At 52.4% G+C, this 23,887-nt stretch overlaps 1 protein-coding gene across 23 annotated transcripts in view; it reads right to left on the bottom strand.

Moving 5' to 3' along the window:
* The window catches only part of SMAD6 (SMAD family member 6), a 232,618-nt gene that overhangs the window by 177,116 nt on the left and 31,615 nt on the right, over nt 1-23,887 (bottom strand). For 2 of the 23 annotated variants that reach the window (XR_015135391.1, XR_015135392.1), the window contains 3 exons: nt 19,914-19,968; nt 19,703-19,803; nt 1,033-18,154 (listed from right to left, as the gene is read on the bottom strand). The exons of 19 other annotated variants lie outside the window; for them this stretch is intronic. Coding sequence is in view for 2 of the 4 variants with exons in the window: in XM_086322862.1 (XP_086178988.1) it covers nt 18,111-18,154 (44 nt within the window). In the remaining 2 variants the exon portion in view is untranslated. Of the gene's footprint in view, nt 1-1,032; nt 18,155-19,702; nt 19,804-19,913; nt 19,969-23,887 lie in introns of those variants that run through there. 2 more of the 23 variants (XM_086322862.1, XM_086322863.1) reach the window with 1 other exon arrangement.

Raw genomic sequence — 23,887 nt, forward strand, 5'->3', positions numbered from 1 at the left:
CCCACAACAACTCTGGGTGGGTGGGCGGGCGGTAGGGGGGAATATTATTAATCGCCTGTTCGCTGGACACTGAGGAAATTGAGGCCTCCTGACTCATCCAAGGTCACCCAATGGTGAAGGGGTGTTGGTGGGACTCACAAGCACACAGTCTAACCTCTGCTCCCAGGGGGCGTGCAAGAGGCAGGGAGGCTCTCTCTCCATGGACGCCCCTTTCCATATCCAGTCACTGCTCAGAGCCCCCACAGGGCACAAGGCGGGTCTCCCGGGGGTCAGGGGACCGGGTGCACCTCTGCCCTCAAAACTCCAAGCCTGGGGAAGAAAGGACATGACCACCAAGAACCTAAGTGAGGGGCAGCGAGGCAAAGAAGGCTGGGCCATCAAATTCATTCAGAAGGATGCTGAGGGGGACCACGGAGGAGTGGAAGGGGTGGAGTGGACCTTTGAGGCTGAGGGCTGGGCTGGGAAAGGCACATGGGCAAAAGTCAAGGCAAGAGCAGCCTTCTGAGGCCAGATCACAGAATACGGAAGGGCTCATGGAGAAAAGACAGTCTGTAGGCATCGGTGAGGGCTGTGCCCGTGGGTGTTGGGGGCACAAGGAGCCACAGGAAGGGGGTGGGCAAGGAGAGTCAGGGCATACATCCCTTCATCCCACTGACTATTAGCTCATTCAGGGCGGGGACCCTGCCTACAACTGGGTGTGTTTAACACTGGGAGACAGGTGGATTTTGTAGGTGGGGCTTCCACAACTGTGGCAGCACATAATGCTGAAGAGGCAGAGCTTTTTCAACCTTATCTTGACCCATCAAGTCCATTTCGAGACAAGACAGACCACTCTAAACAACCTGGAGGAGGAACAGGGTCCTGGCATAGGACAATGGGACAAGCACCAGGAAATACACAAACGCACACAGTGCAAAATGTTTGCAGTGGTCTTCATAAAATCCTCTCTCTCTCACTCGTCTCCTGAATCTGTCAACTTCGGAAAGCGCCATGTTACAAACTCCCATTCTTCTGGAGGTCTGTCAAATTCCCTTTTTATTTCTGCCTATCTTTTGTGTTGCTGTTCTTGTTTAGTTGCTAAGTCATGTCCAACTCTTTGTGACCCCATGGATTGTAGCCCCCCCAGGCTCCTCTGTCCATGGAATTCTCCAGGCAAGAATGCTGGAGTGGGTTGCCATTTCCTTCTCCAGGGGATCGAACCCAGGGACCGAACCTTCATCTTCTGCTTGGCAGGTGGATTCTTTACCACTGAGCCATCAGGGAAGCTCTATCCATCTTCTGATTTATTAGAGATTTCAAAACTATGTTGCTAAGTGTATAAAGACTCTTGATTATTATATCTTTCTGGCCATTTCAGCTTTGACCTATGTCAGGGGTCAGCAAATGCCAAATGTGGCCTGCCACTTGTTTGGGGTACTGAAGTTTTACTGGAACATAATCACGAGCATTGTGGTGTGTGTGTGTGTGTGTGTGTATGCCAGGAGCATTGTGGTGTGTGTGTGTCTGTGTGTGTGCATGCCACAGCGGCAGAGCTCGGCAGTGGGACAGAGACAGAACAGCCTGCAAAGCCGACAATGTTTATCTAGCCCTTTACGGCAAAGTCTGCCAACCCTTGATCTTTGTAAAGTTTGCCTCTTTGTTCCTTCTAATGCTCTTTTGCCTGGAATTATATTACCTTGTGTTAACATTGCTGCACTTGCTTTCTCTCTGTTTAGCACTGACTTAGATTATCTTCCCTATCCCACCCGCCTCCACCAATTCTCTTCAGTTTCAACCTCCCTATATGATTTTGTTTAGCTATGTCTCTCCTGGAAACTGAGCATGTAGCTGGATTTATGAAAATAGTCTGAACGCTTCCGTGATGCTTTTGTGATTGTCACCAGTGTCCGGATTTGCCGTGCTGTTATTTTTTAATCTACCTTGTCTCGTTGCTGTTTTCACCCTGCTGCGGTTAACCCTCAGAAGGAAAGTCGCAGGGAAAGAGAGGGAGACTTCTGCTTTGCCAGTATATTTTCAGTGTTATAAAAAGAGGCTATAACTACATTGCTTGTGTGATGACATGCTACTTTATATTTAGTAATAAAAAGGAGAGTGTTAAGGAACCAAGGGTCATGAATATACAAGGATCCATGTGATGAATTCTTCAGGCAACAAAAGTTCCAGTCACCCTTCCCTTCCCACCACCTCCACCCGCAGACATACACAAAGACAACAACCACTTTATATAAATGGGGTTTGTATAATGTGGACTTGGCTTCAAGGAGGGTCCCTGGTCCTCTCCGTCAGCCTCACCAGAAACCAGCCCCTCGAGGCCATGGGAAACTGCTCCCTGAGGTCACCTAGCCTGCCAAGGAGGCCGTCCCTCCATCCCTGGCCCTAGCCCGGCCATCTCCACGTCTGCAGCGGGCCCGATCCCCAGTGCCCGGGGCCCATCGCGTTCCGCCCGCCCGCGGCTCTGTTGTTCTGCCAGCACTTCCTTCGCAGCTCAGTGGACATTCCAGCATCTAGGGCGTGTGTGCGGAATGCGGCGATCGGGGCAGGCCCAGCCAGGCGCCTTCCAGCACTGAATCGCTGCCCCCACGCTCCCGGCTGGCCCCACCTCCAGAATCTCCTTTAGCCCACTCCAGAAGGCTGGAGCCAGGCGAGCCCTCCAAGAGACGGGGGGCAAGACCCTGAAAGGGGCCAGGGTCAAGATGTACCAGCCCCCAACCCAGGGACTCAGAGAGAGACCCATCCTCAGGGCCTGACCCTCCGACCCCATCACCACAGGAGCCAGCAAGAGTGATGCCCTGGGTTTGAGCTCTGCCCCTGGCAAGTCCCCTGCCAGTCTGAGCCTCTGCCCCCACTCAGTAAAATAATCTGCCCACTCTCTCCTGACACCATGGGAGTCCTTGTCATTCTGGGTGAGTCCTCATTAAAGAAAGGGTGGCTGGGGGCGGCGGGGGTGGGGGGGTTCCCACACTGAAGAGAAGGGGTGTGTCCTACTATATCTGACCCAGATCCTGGTACCCACAGACCCCCGGTTCACTCGCATGTCACACCTCTCTTCCTGTGTCCTCCCGTGGGGACCCAAGTTGGCAGTGTGTGAGGATGTTGTAAAAGCATTCCCTGAACACCTGCTGGGCTTCAGGCCAGAGCTTCTCACACTGGCCTCCTCCATTAGATCCTGACAGGGACGAGGACTCTCACCTACACTGTACACATGGGGAAACTGAGGCTTAGGGAGAGGAAACAATTTACCCAGGTCACAGAAGACAGCCAAGTAGCAGAAGCCCTTCCCCACAGCATCAAGTCTCAGAACTCTCAGGGTATGCCTATACTAGCTATAGCCACCTCAGGTAAATATGAAGCCGAACTTCCCTTGGCACATGAGAGTCAAGCCCAAACCACCCCCGCCCCAGAAGTGAGGGGGAGGGGGCAGATCTCTTCCTAAAGAGAAGAACCAGCCAAAATAGCCACAAGGCAAAAACACCCTGACCCCCCCACTCTCACCTCTGTCCACAGGACCCAGCTTATGCCTCAAGCCACCATGCTCCTAATTTGCTGTGTGACTTTAGGCAAGTCACCTCCCCACTCTGAGCATCCATTCCCTCAAAACAAGGGGGCTGGACTGTAAGAAACTCTGGTGTCCCTTTAGTCCAGTTCCACCCATGACTGAACCTGACTGAGTTGCCTCTGGAAGAATTTGCTGTGTATGGGACCCCTCCCCTCTGTGGGCATGTGGGATGGAGGGGAGGGCAGCCAGCGCAATGGAAAACAAATATTTTCAAGGGCTGGGAGTAAACACCATGGTTGGCATGGCAGAGCCGGCGGAGTTGCTGAACTAGAATCCTGAAACCGTTAAAAATAGGAAAAGAAACGGTACAGTTCACATATTTTGCAAAGCTAAGTTAAATCAACATCTGCAAAAAATATCCCCGTTAAACGGAATAGCAGGATTTCATTAAGTAAATTGCAAGTTGGCAAAAATTCTGAAAGAAAGGGGAAAAGCCACGGGCTGGCCTGTAATTTAAACCTTATTTTAACTGTGACAGCATGACTGCAAAGGGCTCCATTTCCAAACGAAAGGAAAAAAATAAAGCCTAAAAAAAAAAAATTTTTTTTTTTTTAAAAGGGCCTCCTGCACTCCCAGGCATGGGGCCCCACCCCCTAGCTTCCACGGACCCACAATATTTTCAGTAATTATAACGTTACCTAGTTTTCCCATGGATATAACAAATGAGGGACAGAGAAGGGGGAGGTGTGGGGAAGAGGGAGGAAAACGTGAGCACACAGACAAAGCCACCATTGTCACCTCTAATTAGGTTTTTTTTAACCAAAATGGCTTGAAGCACAGAACTCTGGGAATCTTTTCCTTCCTCCAGGAGGCCTTTCTGTTTAACCCCACTGTGGGTTCTGCTGGCTGGAAGCCCCATGCAGAGGTGGGGGCCAAGCCCAGCCTGGCCCTTGAGCGGGACATTACCACCCGGCCCCCACTGTGATGGCCCAGCCTCTCACCTCAGGCAGGCTCTTCCTGCCCCGAGCCTCAGTTCCTCATCCCTAAAATGGCAGTGGCAACAGCAGCTGCCTCACCCGGACTAGTGCTAGGAGGTCAGCGGTGAGCACCCTGTCAGCCACAGAGTACCCACAAAGTCCGGGGACATGCTGTGGGTTCTTCCACCTGGAGCCCAGGTAAGGCCATTTCTGCAGGTGAGCAGAAGGCTCCGGTGGCGATCATAGGGCCCTGGGGTCATCCAAGGATGACCTTAGCAAAATAATATTCTCATCACAATGGACTTGAGCCAGAAGGTATCATCTACTCGGTTCTTAATGCTTGTATCCTTCTTTAGCAATGGAACATTCACTGCCCTTTGTCTCCCATATAGAATCTTACTGTTAATCTCAGGATCTAAAACAGGCAAAAGGACAGCTACTCCTTCCCTCATGCTTTAGAGCAGCACCTGAAAAAGTGTGAAAAGTGCGGATCCACGCTGTCCCCTCTCCTGGTACAAAAGGGGGAAACTGAGGACCAGTAACAGTCATGGACCATGGTTTGTTCATTTCAGGGCAGGCGGGGACTCTGGGAAGTGCGGTCCTGCACGCTGCAGGGGCCTGGGAATCCACGCGGGCATGTTTGGGACCATCCTGTGAGCAAACGGGAACTTTCTGACAGCTTCCCAGCCTGATGATGACTCCTCAACATGAAGGTCACCCTCAGAGCTGGGCCATGACCCCCCCCACAGTCCTAAGGAGTTTTTGAAAAGTAAGGACAGCACTAGAACCAACACATTTGATTAGCTGCCCGAGTTTCCAGAAAATTCAAAAATAGAGTGAATGAGCGAGCAGTCCTTATAGACCCAGAGAGGGAAAGACACTTGCCTAAGGTCACACAGCAAGCAAACAGCAGAGGAGGGCCGAAGCACAAGGACAAAGCAGCCTATCCCAAGCTCCAACGGAAGCCTTCTCTTCTGGACAAGGTGAGACACACGGCGCCCCCAGACCACAGGGCTCCCCTTCCCTCCCCCAGCGCCTCACTGCTGCCTCTGAAGGCAGCCATAAGGCTCACCCTGTCCTTTGTGCCCTCTTGTCTTAAATGGACTTTATTTTATGAGATCATCTTTTTAACAAGAGTTTCTTTTTTTTAAATTGAAGTACAGTTGATTTACAATGTTTCAGGCATACAGCAAAGTGATTCCCACACACACACTTTTTCAGATCCTTTTCCATTATAGGTTATTACAAGATCCCTGTGCTATACATCAGATCCTTGTTTTTGTCTATTTTACATATAGCAGTATGTATCTGTTTATCCCCAGTTCTTAATTTATCCTCCCCCCTCTTTCTCCTTCGGTAACCATAAGTTTGCTTTGTATATCTGTGAGACTGTTTCTATTTTGTAAATAAGTGCATCTGTATCATTAAATGGACTTTTAACCCCTGCACTGCTGCCTTAAGTGGACATGTGCCTTTTCTCTGAGCCTTAGTGAACCCACCTGTAAAATGGGGGTTGATGAACTATACTGCCCCCACTCCCAGTGCTTACAAGAATCATGGGAAAACACTTTATTAAAAATGCCCAACTCTGTGCTGAACAGCTGCTGCTGCTGCTAAGTCGCTTTAGTCGTGTCCGACTCTGTGCGACCCCATAGACGGCAGCCCACCAGGCTCCCCAGTCCCTGGGATTCTCCAGGCAAGAACAGCTAGTAGGCACTTATTCTGCTCAACCCTCTAATGCTTAGCACAGAGTGCCCGCCTGGTAACACTACCACCAAGGGACAGAAAATAAAACGGGCACATGCATTTACTGAGCTCCTCCCACGTGCCACCAGCGGTGCTTTCGTGAGGATTTGCATGAACTGTGTGTGTGTGTTCCTGTGCTAGGGGAGCACAGCCAGGGAAGAAGTGGGTGTGAACCCCTGCATACTGCAAACTGCAGCCAACTCTCTGAGCAGTGCAATGAGGCAACGCCTCAGGCAGGGTCACCTGGAGCCTGGCAAACTCCGACCTTTTTGCAAGTATGACTCTGAACTTGACCCCTGCCTTGATTTAAAGACAGCACAAGCAAGAGGCCAGTCAGTAAGAGTGAGCGAGTTCAGAGAACACAAGAGAGTCAGATGGAGACAGAGGGAGGGATGAGAAGTGCCCTCCTTGTCTCCAAGGACCAGATAACAATATGACCCATTCATGGAGCTCTTCCTACAGGCCTGTTATTAAATCAGGCCCCTGAGGTAGGGCTCCCATTATCCCCACTATTATACAGGAGGACAAATGAGCCCGTGACCACCCACGGTGACTGTGACATTTGACCCCAGAGCTTGAATCCCTAAGCACCCTGCATGCTGCCTTTTGGGCCCTCTGATGGTGAAGGCAGGCAGTGCCAGGAAGCATCACCTGGCTGGGGCTTTTTCCCTCAGCAACACCCTGTCCCCACAAATCTCCAAAAGACCAATGAAGCCCTTGCATCAAGAGGAGGAAAATGTTCTAAGTTTCCTTCTCAAGTTCACGAGGCTGTTTAGGGTGAGGCACCAGAGTCATAAAAGGTGGGCAGTGTGTACCAAATCCCGTGAGCCATCCTACCGTGGCGGAGGGCTGCAGAATCCCCAACAGACACTCCGGCCAGGCCTCACCAGGAGTTCTGGCCCAGCCCCTAATGCAGTGTGACTTTGAGCGAGTCACTTCCCTTCTGAGAGCTGGGGCTACCCCATCTGTACAAAAATATCTTGAGCTGAGTGACCCCGATGTTTCACACCCATAACGCAGGACCCTTTAAAAAAAAAGGCCGCCCAGAGAGCTGAGAGGGGAGCAGGTATGCAGAGGCAACATGCTCACCCCTGGTGTATGCTGGAGGCACCTGGAGGGAGCCAAGGCAGCAGGACAGCAGAGGTGGAGAGAAGGCACCCGAGGGGCAGTGCTGAGGGGTCTGGGGGCAGGGAGGAGCCCCAGGGGCTCCTTGTAGATGGATGCCTGACTCACAGAAGGTTCAACTCTGCCCAGATCCCACAGCTGGGATGACACATGGGCAGGCTGGGTAGGCTGCTTGCACTGCGGTGGACACTGGATTGCCACTCCCCACCTGGGCACACCATTTGAACCTCAGCACCTTCTGCAGACCTCAGATCCTGAAAGTGCTGAGAAAGTCTGATCGGGGCCTCAGGGCCTTTGTGGCAATGTTCAGAGAGGTAGAAAGAAGACAAAGGGGCTTTACAACCTGCTTCATGTGGCCCCCAACTAGCTCCCCGCCCTCTCTGGGGCTCCATGACCTCATCTGCCAAATGGCAATGATTAAACAACCTTCCCAGGGCAGTGTGTTGTAAGAATTCAACAAGACAATGTATGAAAATACCACAGTGCATGTGGTACGCCTTTGGCAAAGGCCACTGGCATCCCCTTGTAGTCCTCCCTGGAGTGTCCCTCACTATCCCCAGCCAGGGCGAAAGGTCACCTCCTCCATGAAGCCCTCCTGCACTCGCCTAGGCAACCCCCACTGGGATCCCAGAGCAATCTATTCAGATCTTTATAATAAAGAGTTCTGTATGTGGCTTTTAAATTACATGCCTGCTACCATCAAACTGTGAGTACTGAGGGTGATGTGACCACCTAGCCAAGTGTAAAGAATTCCAAGCACAGAGGTGAGGGGACTCCCTATAGTGACACAGCAAGCCAGGCCAGAGGTGGCCTTGAACTCCTTCTGGACACCAGCCCGGGGTTTCCTCCCCAAATCCCTCCACCCCAAAATGTCTATAATCTGTGAGAAAGTGGGGAGAGCACTTCCCAGCCAAGACTTCCAACACTGACCCACTAAAATCCATGTACGGCTGAAAGATCAGTGCCGTGGGGGACTCAAGACCCTGGCAGGCTTGCTGAGCCTCAGTTATTACAGCCTGCAAACGGGCAATGCCTGTTTGTCCCTCAATGGGTTTCCTAAGAAGCAAGTGAAAAGCTGGGTTGTAAACTGCTTTTTTTTTTCTTAAAGGCACCACTAAATGTAAAGGATTTCTATTATGTTTATAAGCAACTATAATAAAACGGACTTTACACAGCCGCTTCCTACGGAAGGCGTAGGAAGAAAGCACGCCAGCCATCCGGGGCCTGGCTGCGGTTCTGCTCGTCAATAAGTCACTGTGTCTCGGGGAAGTCACTGGTGTCTCTGGGACTGTTTCCTCTTCCCAACAAAACAAAGGTTTGGTTGGCTGACCGCCAAAGCCCCTCTGGCACTAAAAACCTGCTCCATGCCCAGCACGGTCAAGACACTGAGAAGGCAGGGTGCACAGATCAGGGGCTCAAGTCCCAGGGAGCCTAAATGTTGGGTTGACCAAAAAGTTCATTTGGGGTTTTCCATATGATGTTACAAAAAACCCAAATGAACTTTTTGGCCAATGCAATATGTTGATGCCAAGACCTGCCTGAGACAGGTGAGCGCGGCGGCCAGAGCGTGTAGCTGGCCCATCTCCTCCCCGCTCCCAGGTTGGCTTTGTGGTTTGCTTTGACCTCGACGCACACCTGTCACATCAGGAAAACGCTGTGACCCAGGGGGCTCGGTGACCAGGTTCAGTCTTAGTTCTTACGAGCCTCAGTTTCCTATTGTGAAAGAGGCAGTGACAGAACCCTTCCCACTGGCCATGGTCCAGCACGCTGGAAGGGCTGCACAAGCTCTCAGTCTGTGAGGGATGGGCGTGGGAGTGGCCTTTTCTTGAGCATCTTTATCCTGGGCAACAGGCTGAGCGCTGTACTGGCTCCCACTCCAGGCTCATGGTAAGCTGGCAAGGTGGGTTCAGTAGCTTCCCCAAGACCATAGGGTACCGACTGGCCCTGTCTTCTGATTTTGGAGTAAGGTGGTCTGAGCCCTCTATGCAGAGCTATGATCACCTAATCACCTGATCCACCATCATCCTCCAACCCCTGCTCCCCCATCCTCCCACCCTCTCCCGCAGAATAGAACTCAACAGTGTGCAAAGCACTTTCACCCAGAGAACCTCAAACCCAGGGCCTGTCTCAGTGTTGGCCCTGCAAAGGGTAGGGGCTTGTCAGGCTCTCCTTTGCTGAGAACAAACTTCGGCCAAGGGTGGGGTCCCGGGGCCACCAGTGGCCTGATACATGGAGGCTGCCCATGAACACTGCTGGTGTTCTGTCCATGTCCCCCTCAGCCTGCACCAGTTCAGTGCACAGGTCAACTTCTAAACACCAGGACCTGCTTTTGTCCCAGGACACTCCTGAGAGGTTGCTGTGGGCTTCCTCTGCTTGAGAGCTCGAAGTAGCAGGAATGAACACCCCAGGAGTGATGGACTGGTCCCCCTGCTCAGTTGGGATAACCCTGAGGTGAAGAACTACATGTTGTTTCCCAAAGTCCCCAGGAGGATTCCACTCCGAGCATCCACAGAGCTAACTGGCTTCATACAATGCTCCCTGCCCTGGCTTCTCCCACCCCATCCCTTCCCCACTCTCCACTGCTATTTCCTGGGTCAACCCCCTGCTCCAATAAACCATGCACTCAAATTCCTATCTCACGGTCTGCTTTCGGGACCCCTCAAAAGAAGAAAACCTTGCCTTAGCACCAAACAAATCACAGCTACAGCAGCTGTTCCCAGGCCCAAGTTACTAGAGAGACAAGAAGTGCTGTGGGAACCAGGGTTGGGTCTTCTCTGCTCTGCATCCTGGCATCAGGCACAGGCCGGGCTGCAGGGAGGTGCCAGTAAATGGACCAGAATGAACATGAGAGATGGCTCGTTCACTGGGTGGCCGTCACATGGAACACTCATCCTTGTCCTGACCAGGCCCCAGTCTAGGTGGGAGATAAGATATAGAACAGTCCAAGAAGATGCTCACACAAAAAACAAGTATTTGGTACTGGGGGGTTTCCTAGGTGTCAAGATAAAGGTCACAAGTCTTACTGCGAGCTGACTTACCTAAGGTCACACGGCTCTTCTGTCTTAGCATGAAAAAGATTACGAGCTCATCAAGGGCAGGGGTGAGCAAAGCCAGCCTCCCCTGACCCTGTGTCCCGCACAGCGGCTCAGAGCATGGTCTGAACACGGCAAGCCGTCAGTAAAGAGCCACTGGTGAATGTTTAAGGAGAGCCCGGGAGCCTCGGCCACGCTGAACGTTTGAGGCAGTGATCGCCGGTGTGCACGATGTGAACACACTAAAACCCTGACTGACAGCCCCCGGCCAGGTCTGCAAAACGTGCTGCAGACCCAGGGTCTCCCCTCGCTCTCCTGGATGCCAAACCCAGTCTGTCAGCAGGCCCCGGCCGGCTCTGCCGACCCGGCACCTTGGAACCACTGTCCACACACACAGACTTGACTCCAGGACGTCACCCGGGTCCAGGCCTCCCAGCATCGGCCCAGCCCACCCCGAAGTTCAAACCACAAAGTCTCTAGACCTGAGGATCCAGGGAGGCCGCGTGCAGCAGGCCTGGCCCCAGGAGGAGCCCTGTCGTCACTGTGTCCCTGCCCTTGGGCTTCCTACACCTGGAAGGGCTTTCAGGCGCGCCTACTCCAGAAAGTCTTAATCAAAGGCACAACGTGGGCAGGCGGGGAAGCTACTGAGTCAGACTGGGCACCAGGCACAGTACTGGTGTACCATGTACCATGCGTACCATGACAAAGCCTCGAATCAGAGGCTCGGATCCAAGCCCCTCATTAGACAGAGGCGGAAACAGCCTCTGGGGAGGGGCAGTGACGGACAGGGCTCCAAAGCTAAGACCTCCTTCTTATTGTCACTGTTTCAGTTGCTCAGTCGTGTCCGACTCTTTGTGACCCCATGGACTGTAGCCCACCAGGCTCTTCTGCCCACAGGATTTTCCAGGCAAGAACACTGGAGTGGGTTGCCATGACGTCCTCAGGGGATCTTCCAGACCCAGGGATGGAACCCTCATCTCCTGCATTGCAGGCAGATTCTATACCACTCTGCCATCTGGGGAGCCCAAAGCTAAGACCAAGTCCTCGCAAATAAAGCTTGTGAAAAAGCACATCCCACACACAGGCCTCTCTCTATAGCTTTACCAGGAAACTCCCATCCAGTTGCCTTTTCCTGATGATCTCGGGCAAAAGCGAGTTAGGGCACAGCAGGGAAGGGAAAAACCTGTGAAGGGGCGGGAGCGCGACCCCTCCCCCAGGAGCCTTGCCATCTAATGAAGCGAAGAGAGAGATTCAGGTGGCGGTTCAAACGCTGGCGTTTTAAAGATGAAAGTATGCGATTCAATTAAATGTTTAAGTAGTGTTTTCTCATACTAAATCACTGAATCGTTGGTGCATTCCTTGAATTTCTCAGGGCGCTGTTCATTTTTATTTATTGTTGTAACCCAATGCCCTTAGCTGCGTGAATGGTGCTATTCGAAGGAAACTTGTTTTGCAATGGGGAAAGTTGTCCCAGGTCTCTTAAAAGGTTCATTATGTGCCTGGTAACTCCGTTCTATTAATAATTCCGGACTATATAGGCAGGGCTTACTTTCCATTTAGCATTATATTTTCCAAAATTCTGTAAACAGCGCCTCTACACAAACCCTTTTGATATTCAATTCCTCCCTGTTTTTTTTTTTTCCCTCAACCAGTCTTTTTCTCTGGACCTACTCCTTATGAAAAAAGAAAAAAAAAAGATGGAAAGAAAGAAATCACCAAGTGCACAGATTTTTTCAATTAAGCCATGCTTGGTGCCAAAATATATGGATCGCACTAATAGCCATAAGTAATCTTAAGGTCTTTCCCCCAAATATTTTGATTATTTTACAAATCCCCCAAGGAATGTGCTCTTAGGGTGATTTATGTAGCTCAGGCAGGATTCGGGGAGGGGGCTGGCTGCAGTGGGGCAACTTAGGAGACGGGGGCAGCTGTGTGATCCTGCAGAACCCAAAGGACTCTCAGGGGAAACTCTAGGCCATCTCTGCAGGGGTGAGAAGGGTGAGTTAGTGGTTCCTACACAGAACAAGTGGCTGCACTCAGCCCCCTGAGGAAAAGGTGGCTGGAGCCTCCACCGATAACCCCAACGTCTTATGATCCCCAAGCCACCTGCGTTCGCCTTGCATCCTAAGGTTGGGTGTTTCATTTGACCTCTATCAAGTTTACGCTGCTCACTTTTCAACTTCTACTAAGTATATATGAGTAGGGGGGAACCCCATTGCCAAGGGAAAGTAATCTGGACTTAACCACCTATGAATATACTCTTCAGGTGAAGAAGCAATGTGGGCAGATGAGGCGGTATCGTTGGCCCAGTGGGCTCTGTCAACAGCATCCCCAGTCCTGACCATGAAACTCTCCCACTCCCAAGGAACAAGAAAATGAGGACAGGGTTCCTCAAAGAGCAGCTGGCATGGGCAGGCTGGATTCCCCACAGGGGAGCTGAGGCATCTGGCCAGAACTTTCCACTGACCAAAGGGATCCTAATCAAGGACGAGCTGGCTTACAGGGGCAGAAGAAGCTCTCAAGGGAAGGGCAGATGTGGCGGCAAGGGCCAGCCTCGGCAGCCAGAGGCCCAGGGCCCGTCCACACCCCACTGGCTGGATACATGCCCTCAGCAAAGTGCAACTCCTGCCAAGCCTCAGTATCCCTACCTGCCAAGTGGAGCTAAGAATTTCTGTCTTCCTGGCTGGATTTTCTCACGGAAGATCAAGTGGATCAACTGGGTTGTTCTTTGTAAATTGAAAATCAGGCCAGAAGAATTTTGTGTTAGTACTGTCATACCAATAACTGACGTAATAAATGCCCAATTGCATAGCGTTCACTGAAAGTGACTTAAAGACGCCTTTCCCTTTCTTATATGTTAAAACAAAACTAAACCTACAGAACCAAGGTCTCTGCATTTTGAGATCCTCCTCCCAACGCTGGAGAACCCAGCTCCTCACAATGAACTGTGACTCAAATGACGCCGCACTGGGGGGACACGCTGGGTTTGCTAGTGGGCTGTTGTCACCGTTCACATCCAGAAGTGAGTCCTCTCCACAATGTCGCCATCAGCTACTGTCACACTGAACCTCGTCCTTGACTGGCCACCCGAGCAGTTTAATTATCATGCCCACCAAGGGCGCGGAATCAGCTGCAGCCACAAGTCGCCAAGCCTCAGTTTGACAAAACTCAAAAGACACAAAAGCCTGGCAGTTGCTGTCTCAGGCTGCTACACAGCAAGAGGGTGTCCCCAAATGAGGTTTTCCCTGAATGAGAGGATGCCTTTTCACAAGCAGGTATGCACAGATCCCAACCCCCAGCCCTCACTGCCAACACCAGGAACCCCCCACCCCAGCCCAAGTCCAGAGAGGAACTCGGAGCCTCTGTGTCAGCAGCAGGAACAATAGGCTGAAGTCAGGGTCCTTGAGGATGTGGAACAAAGAGCTGGCTCGCCGGGAAGGGAGACCTTTAACTTCCAGAAACCACACACGTCCCATCCCACACATTGTCCCACGACCAGGAGAGAGCCTCAGGGTCACGTGGCTGTTTGAAGCTCCCAGGTTTGTTGGGGCCAGAAAATCCCAGGCTTGCAAACACTAAACAGGACAAGAGTCAGCACAGAGGCACCGCTGCCGGGGTCCCTTTCTGTCTGCCTGTGCCCTGAAACCTCTCACCTGTATGAGGTCCCAGAGGGGCCAGCCTGCCCTATCTCCCCCACCCCCAGCACCTCCAGCTGATTCATGGGGAGCCTCGGCCTCTTATCAGAGCCCGCCAGCCAGGCACCAGCACACATCCCCACTGGCCGCACCTTCCGCCCAGAGTACGCTTTTGTCTCTGGCTCCAAACTGGCTGCGGGAAGTGGGGCGCAAGGGAGGGGTCGGGGTGCCACAGGCCTCCGGAGGCACTCTAAGGGGCCTCCCCACCTGATGTCACGTGATTCTCACTTAGAGAAGCAGGGGTGGAAAGGAACTCAAGAGACCATCCACTCACACTGTGTAGGAGCAAGCTAAGGCCCAGAGAGGGAATGAGACTTGTCCAAGGTCACACAGGAAGCTGGAGGCAGAGGCTGCACTGGAGTTCCAGCTTTCCCAGCCCGATTCTCTGTCCTGCGCTAGGCTGCTGATGGGCCACGTGCCCTGAGCAAAGGGCTTTGCTTTTCTTATGTCCTCACCAACAAAATGATCTTGTACTCAGAACTTGAAGACACAAATCTAAGATGGGAAAGTCTTTTGCTAAAGTAACAGTCCCTCCTAGAGTAGGAAGCCCTTCTTTTAGCCTGAGCAAAGGGGAAGTTTAGGGCAAGGAGTGGAAGGGAACAGAGCAGGAGGGAAAAGAGAGACCCCCAAAAGCTGTTTTACTGTGGGCCCCAGGCAGGGAGATGAGAGGTGGGGAGGGGATGGGGGAGTCAAGCTGACGGGCAGAAGGCATGCCAGTCGGGTGGGTGCTGCAAAAGTGCTGCAAAAGCAGGGCCTCTTGGGTGGTAGGGTGGGGCTGAATGGCCTGGGGCTGGAGCTCCAGACTTTAAAAGCAGGATGTTTGGCTGGGGCCTCTCTTCTCTCAAATAAACAATCCACAACCTTATTCAAAATGGAGGTGCTGGGGAAGGGCCTGATCACCTCATTTCCATATCCCCTCCCCTGAGGACCAGTGGGTAGGAAGCAGTGGCAGGGACCAGGCTGGGACAGTAGGTACCCTCCATCCTGAGGTCACTGGGGGACCCCATCTGGCTGGATATGTGGGGCCAGAGTCTTGCCGACTGACAGCCTCTTCACCCACATCCTGACCACAGAAGGGTGCCTCTGAGAACAAAGTCTAGTCCCTTAAGAAACAGGCTAAGGGACTTCCCTGGTGGTCCAGTGGTTAAGACTCCGAGCTTCCACTGCAGGGGGCACAGGTTCGATACCGGGTTAGGGAGCTAAGATCCCACATGCCACTGAGTGCTGGTGCTGGTGGGTGCGGGCACTGAGGCTCAGTCAGCGAGGCAACTGCCCCTGCTCACACAGGAGGGGGGCATGAAACTGGCATCCAGACTCCCTGTCCGGCCCCTTCCAGCACCCAGGAGCAGGGCAGGGGATGTATGGGGCACACAATGGGTCATCGGTTCCCTTGTGGAGATCTGGACCATTCCTCTGACAAGTTCTTGGATGCATCTGTCCCTGGGAACCTTCGTTCACCCAGCCAGAGTTTATGGAGAAGGGACATGGTTCTAGGCTAGGGGCGTAGCCAGCGGTGAACAAGACTCAAACCCTACTTCAAAGAGCTCACGCCAGCTTCCGCCGGTAGCAAGCTGCTTTCTGTTATTCAACAAACATTCACCATCGGTCTGGTCCACACGCCTGCATCAGACACCAGGGTCAGCCCAGGCACACGTCCTGCGTTCACGCTCCTGTGGCCTTTCAGGTGGTCAGCATCCACCCCATCCAGGGGGAGGAGAAGCCACCTGAGACATGGACAGGTCTCAGCTCTTTCCTCTGCTCCCAAGGCAGGCCGCAGAGCATCCACTCAAACACTGGGAGTGGACTATTTACCAAGTGCCTCCCTTCCTCTGGCAGGAAGTCGCTCCCAGCACGGTGGTTTTTTTTCCTCCCCCCTCAACTCTTTCTGGGCTCGTGGTTTGGAAAGAGCAAAGGGTTGTGAGTTACAAGATCCGGGCCCTCTCGTTCACGGCTGCTGGGAGAGAGAATGGGTACAGCCTTTCCGGAGAGCACTCTGACCTTAAAAGTGCGTGGCCTTTGACCTAGCAGTCCCACTTCTAGGAATTTATTCTAAGGAAATAGCCAGTGATGTGCACATGTGCACGAGGGCCCTTACCAGGAGGCCATGCTTCTGAGTTACAAAAAAAAAAAAAATCACTGCAACAACCAGGATACTAGTAAGGAAATATGGTACATCCATGACACAAAACGCTAAGCAGACATTAGAAAGCCTACAGAATATATGTTGAATTAAGCCAATGTTCTCGATATTGCTAAGAGCAAAACAGAGCACTACAAATGGCTATATATACTTTTAATTCAGTTCAGCTGCTAATAATAACTCCCTTCTTTTCACTTGGCAGTATGTACATATACCTATATAGCAGATTTCTATAATACTTCCCATTTTTTGCTAAGAAAGAGGATGACAAGAAAAATACTATTTCAAGCTAGTTAGATGATAATAATTTCCTTTCAGGTGGTAGAGCTAAGGGTAACCTATTTTTCCTCTGTGCTTCTCTTGTTTTCTAAATGCTCAAAAAGGAAGAAAGAGGAAATGCTGCTGGGGCGGGGCTTGGGCCAGCTCCTTCACTAACAAGCCATCTAATGTCTGTAGGCGTCTTTGCCTAAGGAGGACGTCAGTGACACTGATAGCTAGATGGACAATCCCTGCACAGCCACTGTACATCACTCCCATGCCACACAAAGCCCTTCCAGGAAGACACCCACTTTGCAGACACGAAAACTGACTCCATGCCAGACCCCCTGCTCACCATCTAAGCCCCACCACCAGCCACCCCAAGAGAACACAGCCCATGTCAACCCTGCAGCATTGGCTGGGAGTAGGGGGTGGGGTGGGAGGCTGGGAAAACCTGCCTCACTGCAGAGCCACCAACCCTTCTGAGAAACGGCACTCTCAGCTGCTACATTCTCACTGCAGGGGACGCTCAGAATGCCATGGGAGTAGGCCCTGCAGGGTCTCTGGCTGGTGCATGCGTCCGCCCATTCGCTCAGCCTTCCCGGGGCAGCTGCTACAGCCAGGGTGACTCATGGAAGAGCAGAGCCTGGTTACGTCCCGAGGTGGAAACTGAGGCCCACAGAGGGAAAAGTCACGCTGCCAGGGCATGGCCTTCCGCGTGCTGACCATCAAGGGGCAGCAGCTCTGGAATGCAGGATCTCCAGGTGGGGGGGCTCCAAGAAAACAAATCTCAGGGCTGAGGATTCAGGTAAGAACTCAGTAAATGCACCCCCACCCCAAGGCCAGAAGCAGAGGCAGGTCTCGGGACAGAGGGCTGAGTGGGCAGCTCGGAGGATACCATGCCCAAGAACCCACTGGGCTTCCCTAAGTAAGGCCGGGGTTCCAGAGGGGGCACCGACTGTGGAGAGGGTCAGAAATGCCAGGCATGACCTGAGACCCACCAGCTGCATGGCGGGGATGGAGCGGGGGTGCCACAGAGTCTTCCCCTAGGGAAGGGACAACCAGTGAGAGCATCATGGCTGAGTCCCATTCTTGGGATTAAAGTTACTGCCCAGAGGGCTGGCTAGACATGCTATGTAGGCCCCTGAGACTCCAGGCATTGGGGCTGCAGAGGACCCTTTCCTGTCTTGACTGCCCCACACAGAGTTCACGGGGAAAAGGCATCCACCATCTCCCCACCTGGACCCAAAAGAACCAGAAGGCCACAGGAGATGGAGATCCATTTTTTTATTATTGTTATTTTTTAAATACGAATTCTTTCCAGCCGGAAGGCAGAGGGGTGAGGGCCATTGGAGGCCTCCGGCCGCCGGCACCCAGCCAGCCTCATAAATGTCTGGCAGCTGGAGGGAGACTCAGCTCATTGCTATCGAAATGAGCTCGTTACTGCTAATTTCCCTGGCTCACCAACTGATGCATCCAGCGTGTTCCTGAATCTCCAAAGCCGTTTCCGAAGCCACCCTCATGGGATCCGCCAAGAGACACCGAGTGTAGGCGGAACTTCATGGTGGCCTCAGTTTCCCCAACCAGAGTGTGGGCAGGAGAACAGGGAACAGGGGTGTAGTTCATCCAACTGCGGCTGAGTCAACCACAGGCGAGGCCAACCATTCCGCCAGGGCTGCTCATTCCTGCGGGCAAATGGGGAGACGGCAGGACAGCACAATTTCTCGGGGTCACTCAGAACAACCCCCTCCACTTACCAAACACCCAGTAGGCCCCAGGACGATACTAGGCACCTGGCATATATTATCTCTCTTCATTTACACCACAACCAGGCCAACAGGACCTTAGTAACCACTCTCATTTCCAAAGAAACCAAAACGTTCAGGAACCCAGCCTGAAGTACATAGCTCAGGAATACTAAGGCCTTCCCCTAAAGTCAGGAAGAAAAGCGGCTAAACGTGGCAGGGTCGATGCCCACTCTGGAAGCACACACGATCTAGGCAGGGTGTGCAAAGGCTCCTCCTTCCTGGGAGTTGACAGAGGAGGGCAAGCACCCATTGGCCACCCCAAGGTGGGGTTACCTGAGAAAGCTTCCAATAAGGTGACCTGAGACAGGCACTGAAAAGGAGTGCATCAAGGCTGTATATTGTCACCCTGCTTATTTAACTTCTATGCAGAGTACATCATGAGAAACGCTGGGCTGGAGGAAGCACAAGCTGGAATCAAGATTGCCGGGAGAAATATCAACAACCTCAGATATGCAGAGGACACCACCCTTATGGCAGAAAGTGAAGAGGAACTAAAGAGCCTCTTGATGAAAGTGAAAGTGGAGAGTGAAAAAATGTTAAAGCTCAACATTCAGAAAACTAAGATCATGGCATCCGGTCCCATCACTTCATGGGAAATAGATGGGGAAACAGTGGAAACAGTGTCAGACTTTATTTTTTGGGCTCCAAAATCACTGCAGATGGTGACTGCAGCCATGAAATTAAAAGACGCTTACTCCTTGGAAAGAAAGTTATAACCAACCTAGATAGCATATTCAAAAGCAGAGACATTACTTTGCCAACAAAGGTCCGTCTAGTCAAGGCTATGGTTTTTCCTGTGGTCGTGTATGGATGTGAGAGTTGGACTGTGAAGAAAGTTGAGAGCCGAAGAATTGATGCTTTTGAACTGTGGTGTTGGAGAAGACTCTTGAGAGTCCCTTGGACTGCAAGGAGATCCAACCAGTCCATTCTGAAGGAGATCAGCCCTGGGATTTCTTTGGAAGGAATGATGCTAAAGCTGAAACTCCAGTACTTTGGCCACCTCATGCAAAGAGTTGACTCATTGGAAAAGACCCTGATGCTGGGAGGGACTGGGGGCAGGAGGAGAAGGGGATGACAGAGGATGAGATAGCTGGATGGCATCACTGACTCGATGGACGTGAGTCTGAGTGAACTCTGGGAGTTGGTGATGGACAGGGAGGCCTGGCCTGCTGCTATTCATGGGGTCACAAAGAGTCAGACACGACTGAGCAACTGAACTGAACTGAGAAAGGCATGCCATCCGTATATGGGGCTGCCCAAGCACAAAGGAGGGAGTGGTTAGCACCACCCACTCAGGGTGACCACCTCCCTGGGCCAGGCCCAGTTAGGGAGCAACAGAGCCCAGAGGAGCAGTAGAGGAAGAAGCAAGAACCACTGCCTGCCCTGTGAGCAGAGCCCTCCACACACCTGGGTTCATCTTCCCACCTGAGAGGCCGGGTGTCCTGCTGAGGAGCGAGTGACTCAGCCTTGGGAGATCCATAGGCTGGAACAGAAGCAGCCATCAAAAACAATGTTTAGGAAAAGTGCTGAGGGGGGAAAGGCAGGACACAAAGTTACGTTTTCTAACAGAAAAACAATTTAAACAGAATAAGCCAAAACCTTTCCCAGTAGTTATCTCTGAGAGGGGGAGGATTACCTCTTTGAGCTTTTCTATGCTTTCCACATTTTCCATTAATGAGCTATATGCTTCTCTGAAAAACAAAAGCAAATGGCTGTGTTTTAAGTGAACCCAAATGATGCCACTGCAGACCCCTAACCCCTGACCTTCATCCCTCTGTGCGGAGGATGAAGGAGCTGCACTGGGAGACAGACAGCCTGGCTGAGGCCCTCTTCCCCTGGAGGCCCTGGGAGTGACGATCCGAAGCCCCAGAAAGATGGACACATCAAGCTGCACATTTCCCAGCCATCTCTAGTGTCCTGGAAGGCTGCTGGGTTGAGCAATCCACACCTGGATTCTGTGTGCAGCTAGATAGGGGCCGTAGCTCCCCACAGGTGATACAGGACCGAGAGGCGGGTGCCTGAGAGTGCAATGCAAGGGCCCAAAGATGCTGCACCAACAGTCCCAGCATCCACCGTCCATAAGCTTGCTCAGAAAAGAAGGTGCCCCACAAGCTGCCAAAGCACCTGGGCTGCTCCTTCTACAGTTCAGCCCCTCCATTCGAGCTTGTCCTCTGGCCCCAAATGGAGCAGCACCCCACTCCCACCCCATCCCTCAGAGGGGGAACAGTAGAACTGCTCCCTGGAGAAAGCAGGGTTATTCATAAGCATTCCAAAGCCTGGGGTGGGAGGGGGTGCGCCATTGGAAAAGCGATTCCAAGATGACAGTAGGTGGAGGAGGGCAGAAAATGTTCTCTTCTTTGCCATTGCACTGCAACAGTGTGAAAATACACCCGTGAGACAAGCTCCTGAAGGCCAGGGGGAAACAGGCATGGCACTTGTGGCTAAGAGTCATTTTTCTCCTTATTTCTGAGCTTCCTGGGTCATCACGGCACTCGTTTCATGCACCACCACCCGCCGTTTTCATGGGAAGACATGAACAGGGGTATCCACGAGTAGCCCACGTGCCCCATCACCCAGGATCCAGTTCAGAGTCCAAGACCAGCAACGTCCGCCCCACCACACACATCCCGTCGTGCCCTCACCACGCGTCGGAGCCCACCTCCCTTGGCTCCTTGGTCCTAGCTGTCCCATAAGAAAGAGAGCTCCCTAAGAGCCAGCAGCTGTTTTATTCATGTCCCCAGTCGGTGATGCGAAAACAGCATCTAGGTGTGTATTTTCAACAAAATTTAACACAAGACTTTAAAACAGCCATTCTCCTTTTGTGAGACAGTCTATGGATGGATGGAGATGCATAGCGTAACAACGTGAATGTATCTGATGCCACCGAAGAAGACACTTAAAAATGGTTAAAATGGTAAATTGTATATTCTGTGTGTTTTGCAACAATTTTTTTCAGAGCCATTCTTCCCATGCTCAAAGAGCAAGTGCCTTAGGGCTCCCTCGTCTAAGAGGGGTCCTGGCTCCCCATCCTCCTCCCCAGCTCCTCCGCCCCCTTCTGGGCCATAGCCCATCTCAAAAGCGGGGAGGCCGTGCGCCTCACTTCCGTGTTTATCCAGAGGGGAGTTCTGGGCAGCGGAGGCTCAGCCCAGGCTGGCTGGGGCCTGGCTCCAAGGCTCCAGGTTTGCCACCGGGGCCTTTTTCCACCTACCCAGGTCCAGAGCTGGCACTACTCAACTTCCTGGCTCACTTGCATTTTTTTTTTTTTTTACCTCCCTCAAGTCATTTAAACCTATTTACCTTTAGGCTACAAGGAGCCCAGGCTCCAGGCACGTGAACTCAGGGACCAGCCAAGACGAGGAGGGTCAGGAGAGGGGGGCCTTCCTGGGGACAATGGGACGGGGAGGAAAGATGGAACTCCACTCCCTCATCAAAATCCTTCCTTCTGCCTTCAATTCAGTACCCACTTACCAAGTTCCTCCCCATGCGAGGCACGACCTGCAGACATGGAGAAGTACCGAGCTAGCAGTGGAGGGGCTAGAAGACCCCTCGCTCATTCCTGCTAAGACATGAACTGCTATCACTGAGTCTGCACCATGAGTCAATGAAGGATAGGATGACCAGCTCTGCCCTGAAGGCCAGGACAAGCGCCGGAGAGGAAGTGACATGAGTTGGATCTTTGGAAGGAATAGGAGGAGCTGGCCCGATGGACAGAAACGGCCTGGCAGTGCAGTCCAAGTGAAGGGCGCAGCAAAAGGCTCGGGGGCCGAGAAAGAGCCTAGCATGCTGGCAGTCTGGGACAGGGCCCGTGTGCCAGGCTGAACTTCCGCCTGCTGGTGGCAGGGAGCCGTGGGAGGATGCTGAATTGGGAAGGTGATGAACGGGGGCCCCGACTCCCTGCCTCACCCCAGCACATTCCTGGGCCCAAGCCAGGGCAGGGACCCTGGGTACTTTCCAGGTACCAGACCACGGTTCCCTCTCGGTCTTTGTGTCTTCCTTTCCACACTCATGAATAATGAAAGCAGCCTAGGCATCATCAAGATTATTCAAAGTTGCCCAGATTGATTCTAACTGGGCTCTGCTGTCGGGCAAGACCTCTCTTTTTAAAAAATCTCTTGGCCATGCTTCGTGGCATTTGGAATCTTAGTTCCCCAACCCAGGATCGAACCCAAGCCCCCTGCATTGGCAGCACAGAGTCTGAACCACTGGACCACCAGGGAGGTCCCAGGGAAGACCTTTTTGACGCCCTAGCAAGATACTGCCTCCAAAATCCTCGTTAGTGCTGTACCCATCCAGGCTGAAACACATAAGCTTTGGTGTCTGTCCCATATGAGGATGAATCTTAGCTCCACCACTTACAAGACATGTGCTCTAGGTAGGGCTGTCAGGTAAAATACAAGAGGCCTGCTTAAAATTTGAATTACGAATAACTTCTAGTGTAAGTATGTCCCAAGTCAACTTCTCCAAGTGCATCAGGGAATTAACCCAGGTGAAAGAAGGCAGTGATATGCTTGGCATAAAGCCAGTACTCACTGGGGGAACGTTACCCTTTTCTTCCTTTCTTCTCAGACCCTTGTCCCAGAACAGATTTTTTTTTTTTAATGTTCACTATGAAAAATTTCAAGCACACAGCTAAAGTAGCAAGAATAGTAACAATAAACTCCTCTATACCTATGGAGAGGATGCTGTTACACGCCCGGCCCAGATTCCCTTAGTCCCCAGCTATTGGGAGGTTTGGGCTGCTAATGGTTCACAGATGCCCCTTACTGGAAGAACTGTCCTGGTCAGGCAATTACAGTCCCTCCCAGTGTGTGTGCATGCGTGTCTGTGTGCACACCTACCCGCAGCCAATGAGATGGGAACAAAAAGCTGACCCCCTGCCTCCAGGTGTGCCCAACTCTGAGGTGCAGTGCCCGTCCCAGAGCTCCCCGCGGAACAGGCTGAGGCTAAACCCCAGTTGAGCCCACACCCTTACTGCTCCATCCCACTTCCCTCACTCGCTTCTCCCAAGGACACACCACCTCGTAAGCTGAGCGTGTCCAAATCCCCATCTCAGGCTCTGCTTCTCAGAAGCCAACCTGAGCTAACTCTCACTCGTGCAACAATGATTAAGATTGCTTCATTTAGCCCCTTTTATTTATTCGTGTGTTTGTTTTGGCTAAAGTACCTCCCATCATTTCCCCCTACATCCTTCATTATGTGTGTCTAAAAAAAATGTCAGCCTCTAAGGTTTTGACTTCCTTCCCTAATTTTCCTCCCAAAGGGGAAGGCTCTTGTGGGGGAAAGAGTCATAACTTTCAGCAGTGCCAAGGGACAGAGATCAGAGGCCAACCAGGCAGGCACCAGGCCATCTATTCTGGCTCTGGCTCCAGCCCAGCCCTGGACTATGGCGTGGCTTTGGTGGCCGGCAGGCCATGGTCACCCAGGTCCCACCTCTTTTGTGTGGATCAAGAGCTCTGGGACAGTGTCCCAGCACCTTCTCGGGGATGCCGCCAGGGTTTAAGTGTCTCTCTATTCTTAAAGAAGGGGATGGCATGGAACGGCCAGCCCAGTCATGGCGAGCCACTGGCCAAAGCCCCCACCTGCCCTCCTGCCTGGACTCCGGGCAGTCCT

This window comes from Bos grunniens, chromosome 10 (assembly GCF_055505025.1).
Source record: "Bos grunniens cultivar Pamir isolate PY7600 chromosome 10, Bosgru_T2T1.0, whole genome shotgun sequence".
Classification (NCBI taxonomy): Eukaryota; Metazoa; Chordata; class Mammalia; order Artiodactyla; family Bovidae; genus Bos; species Bos grunniens.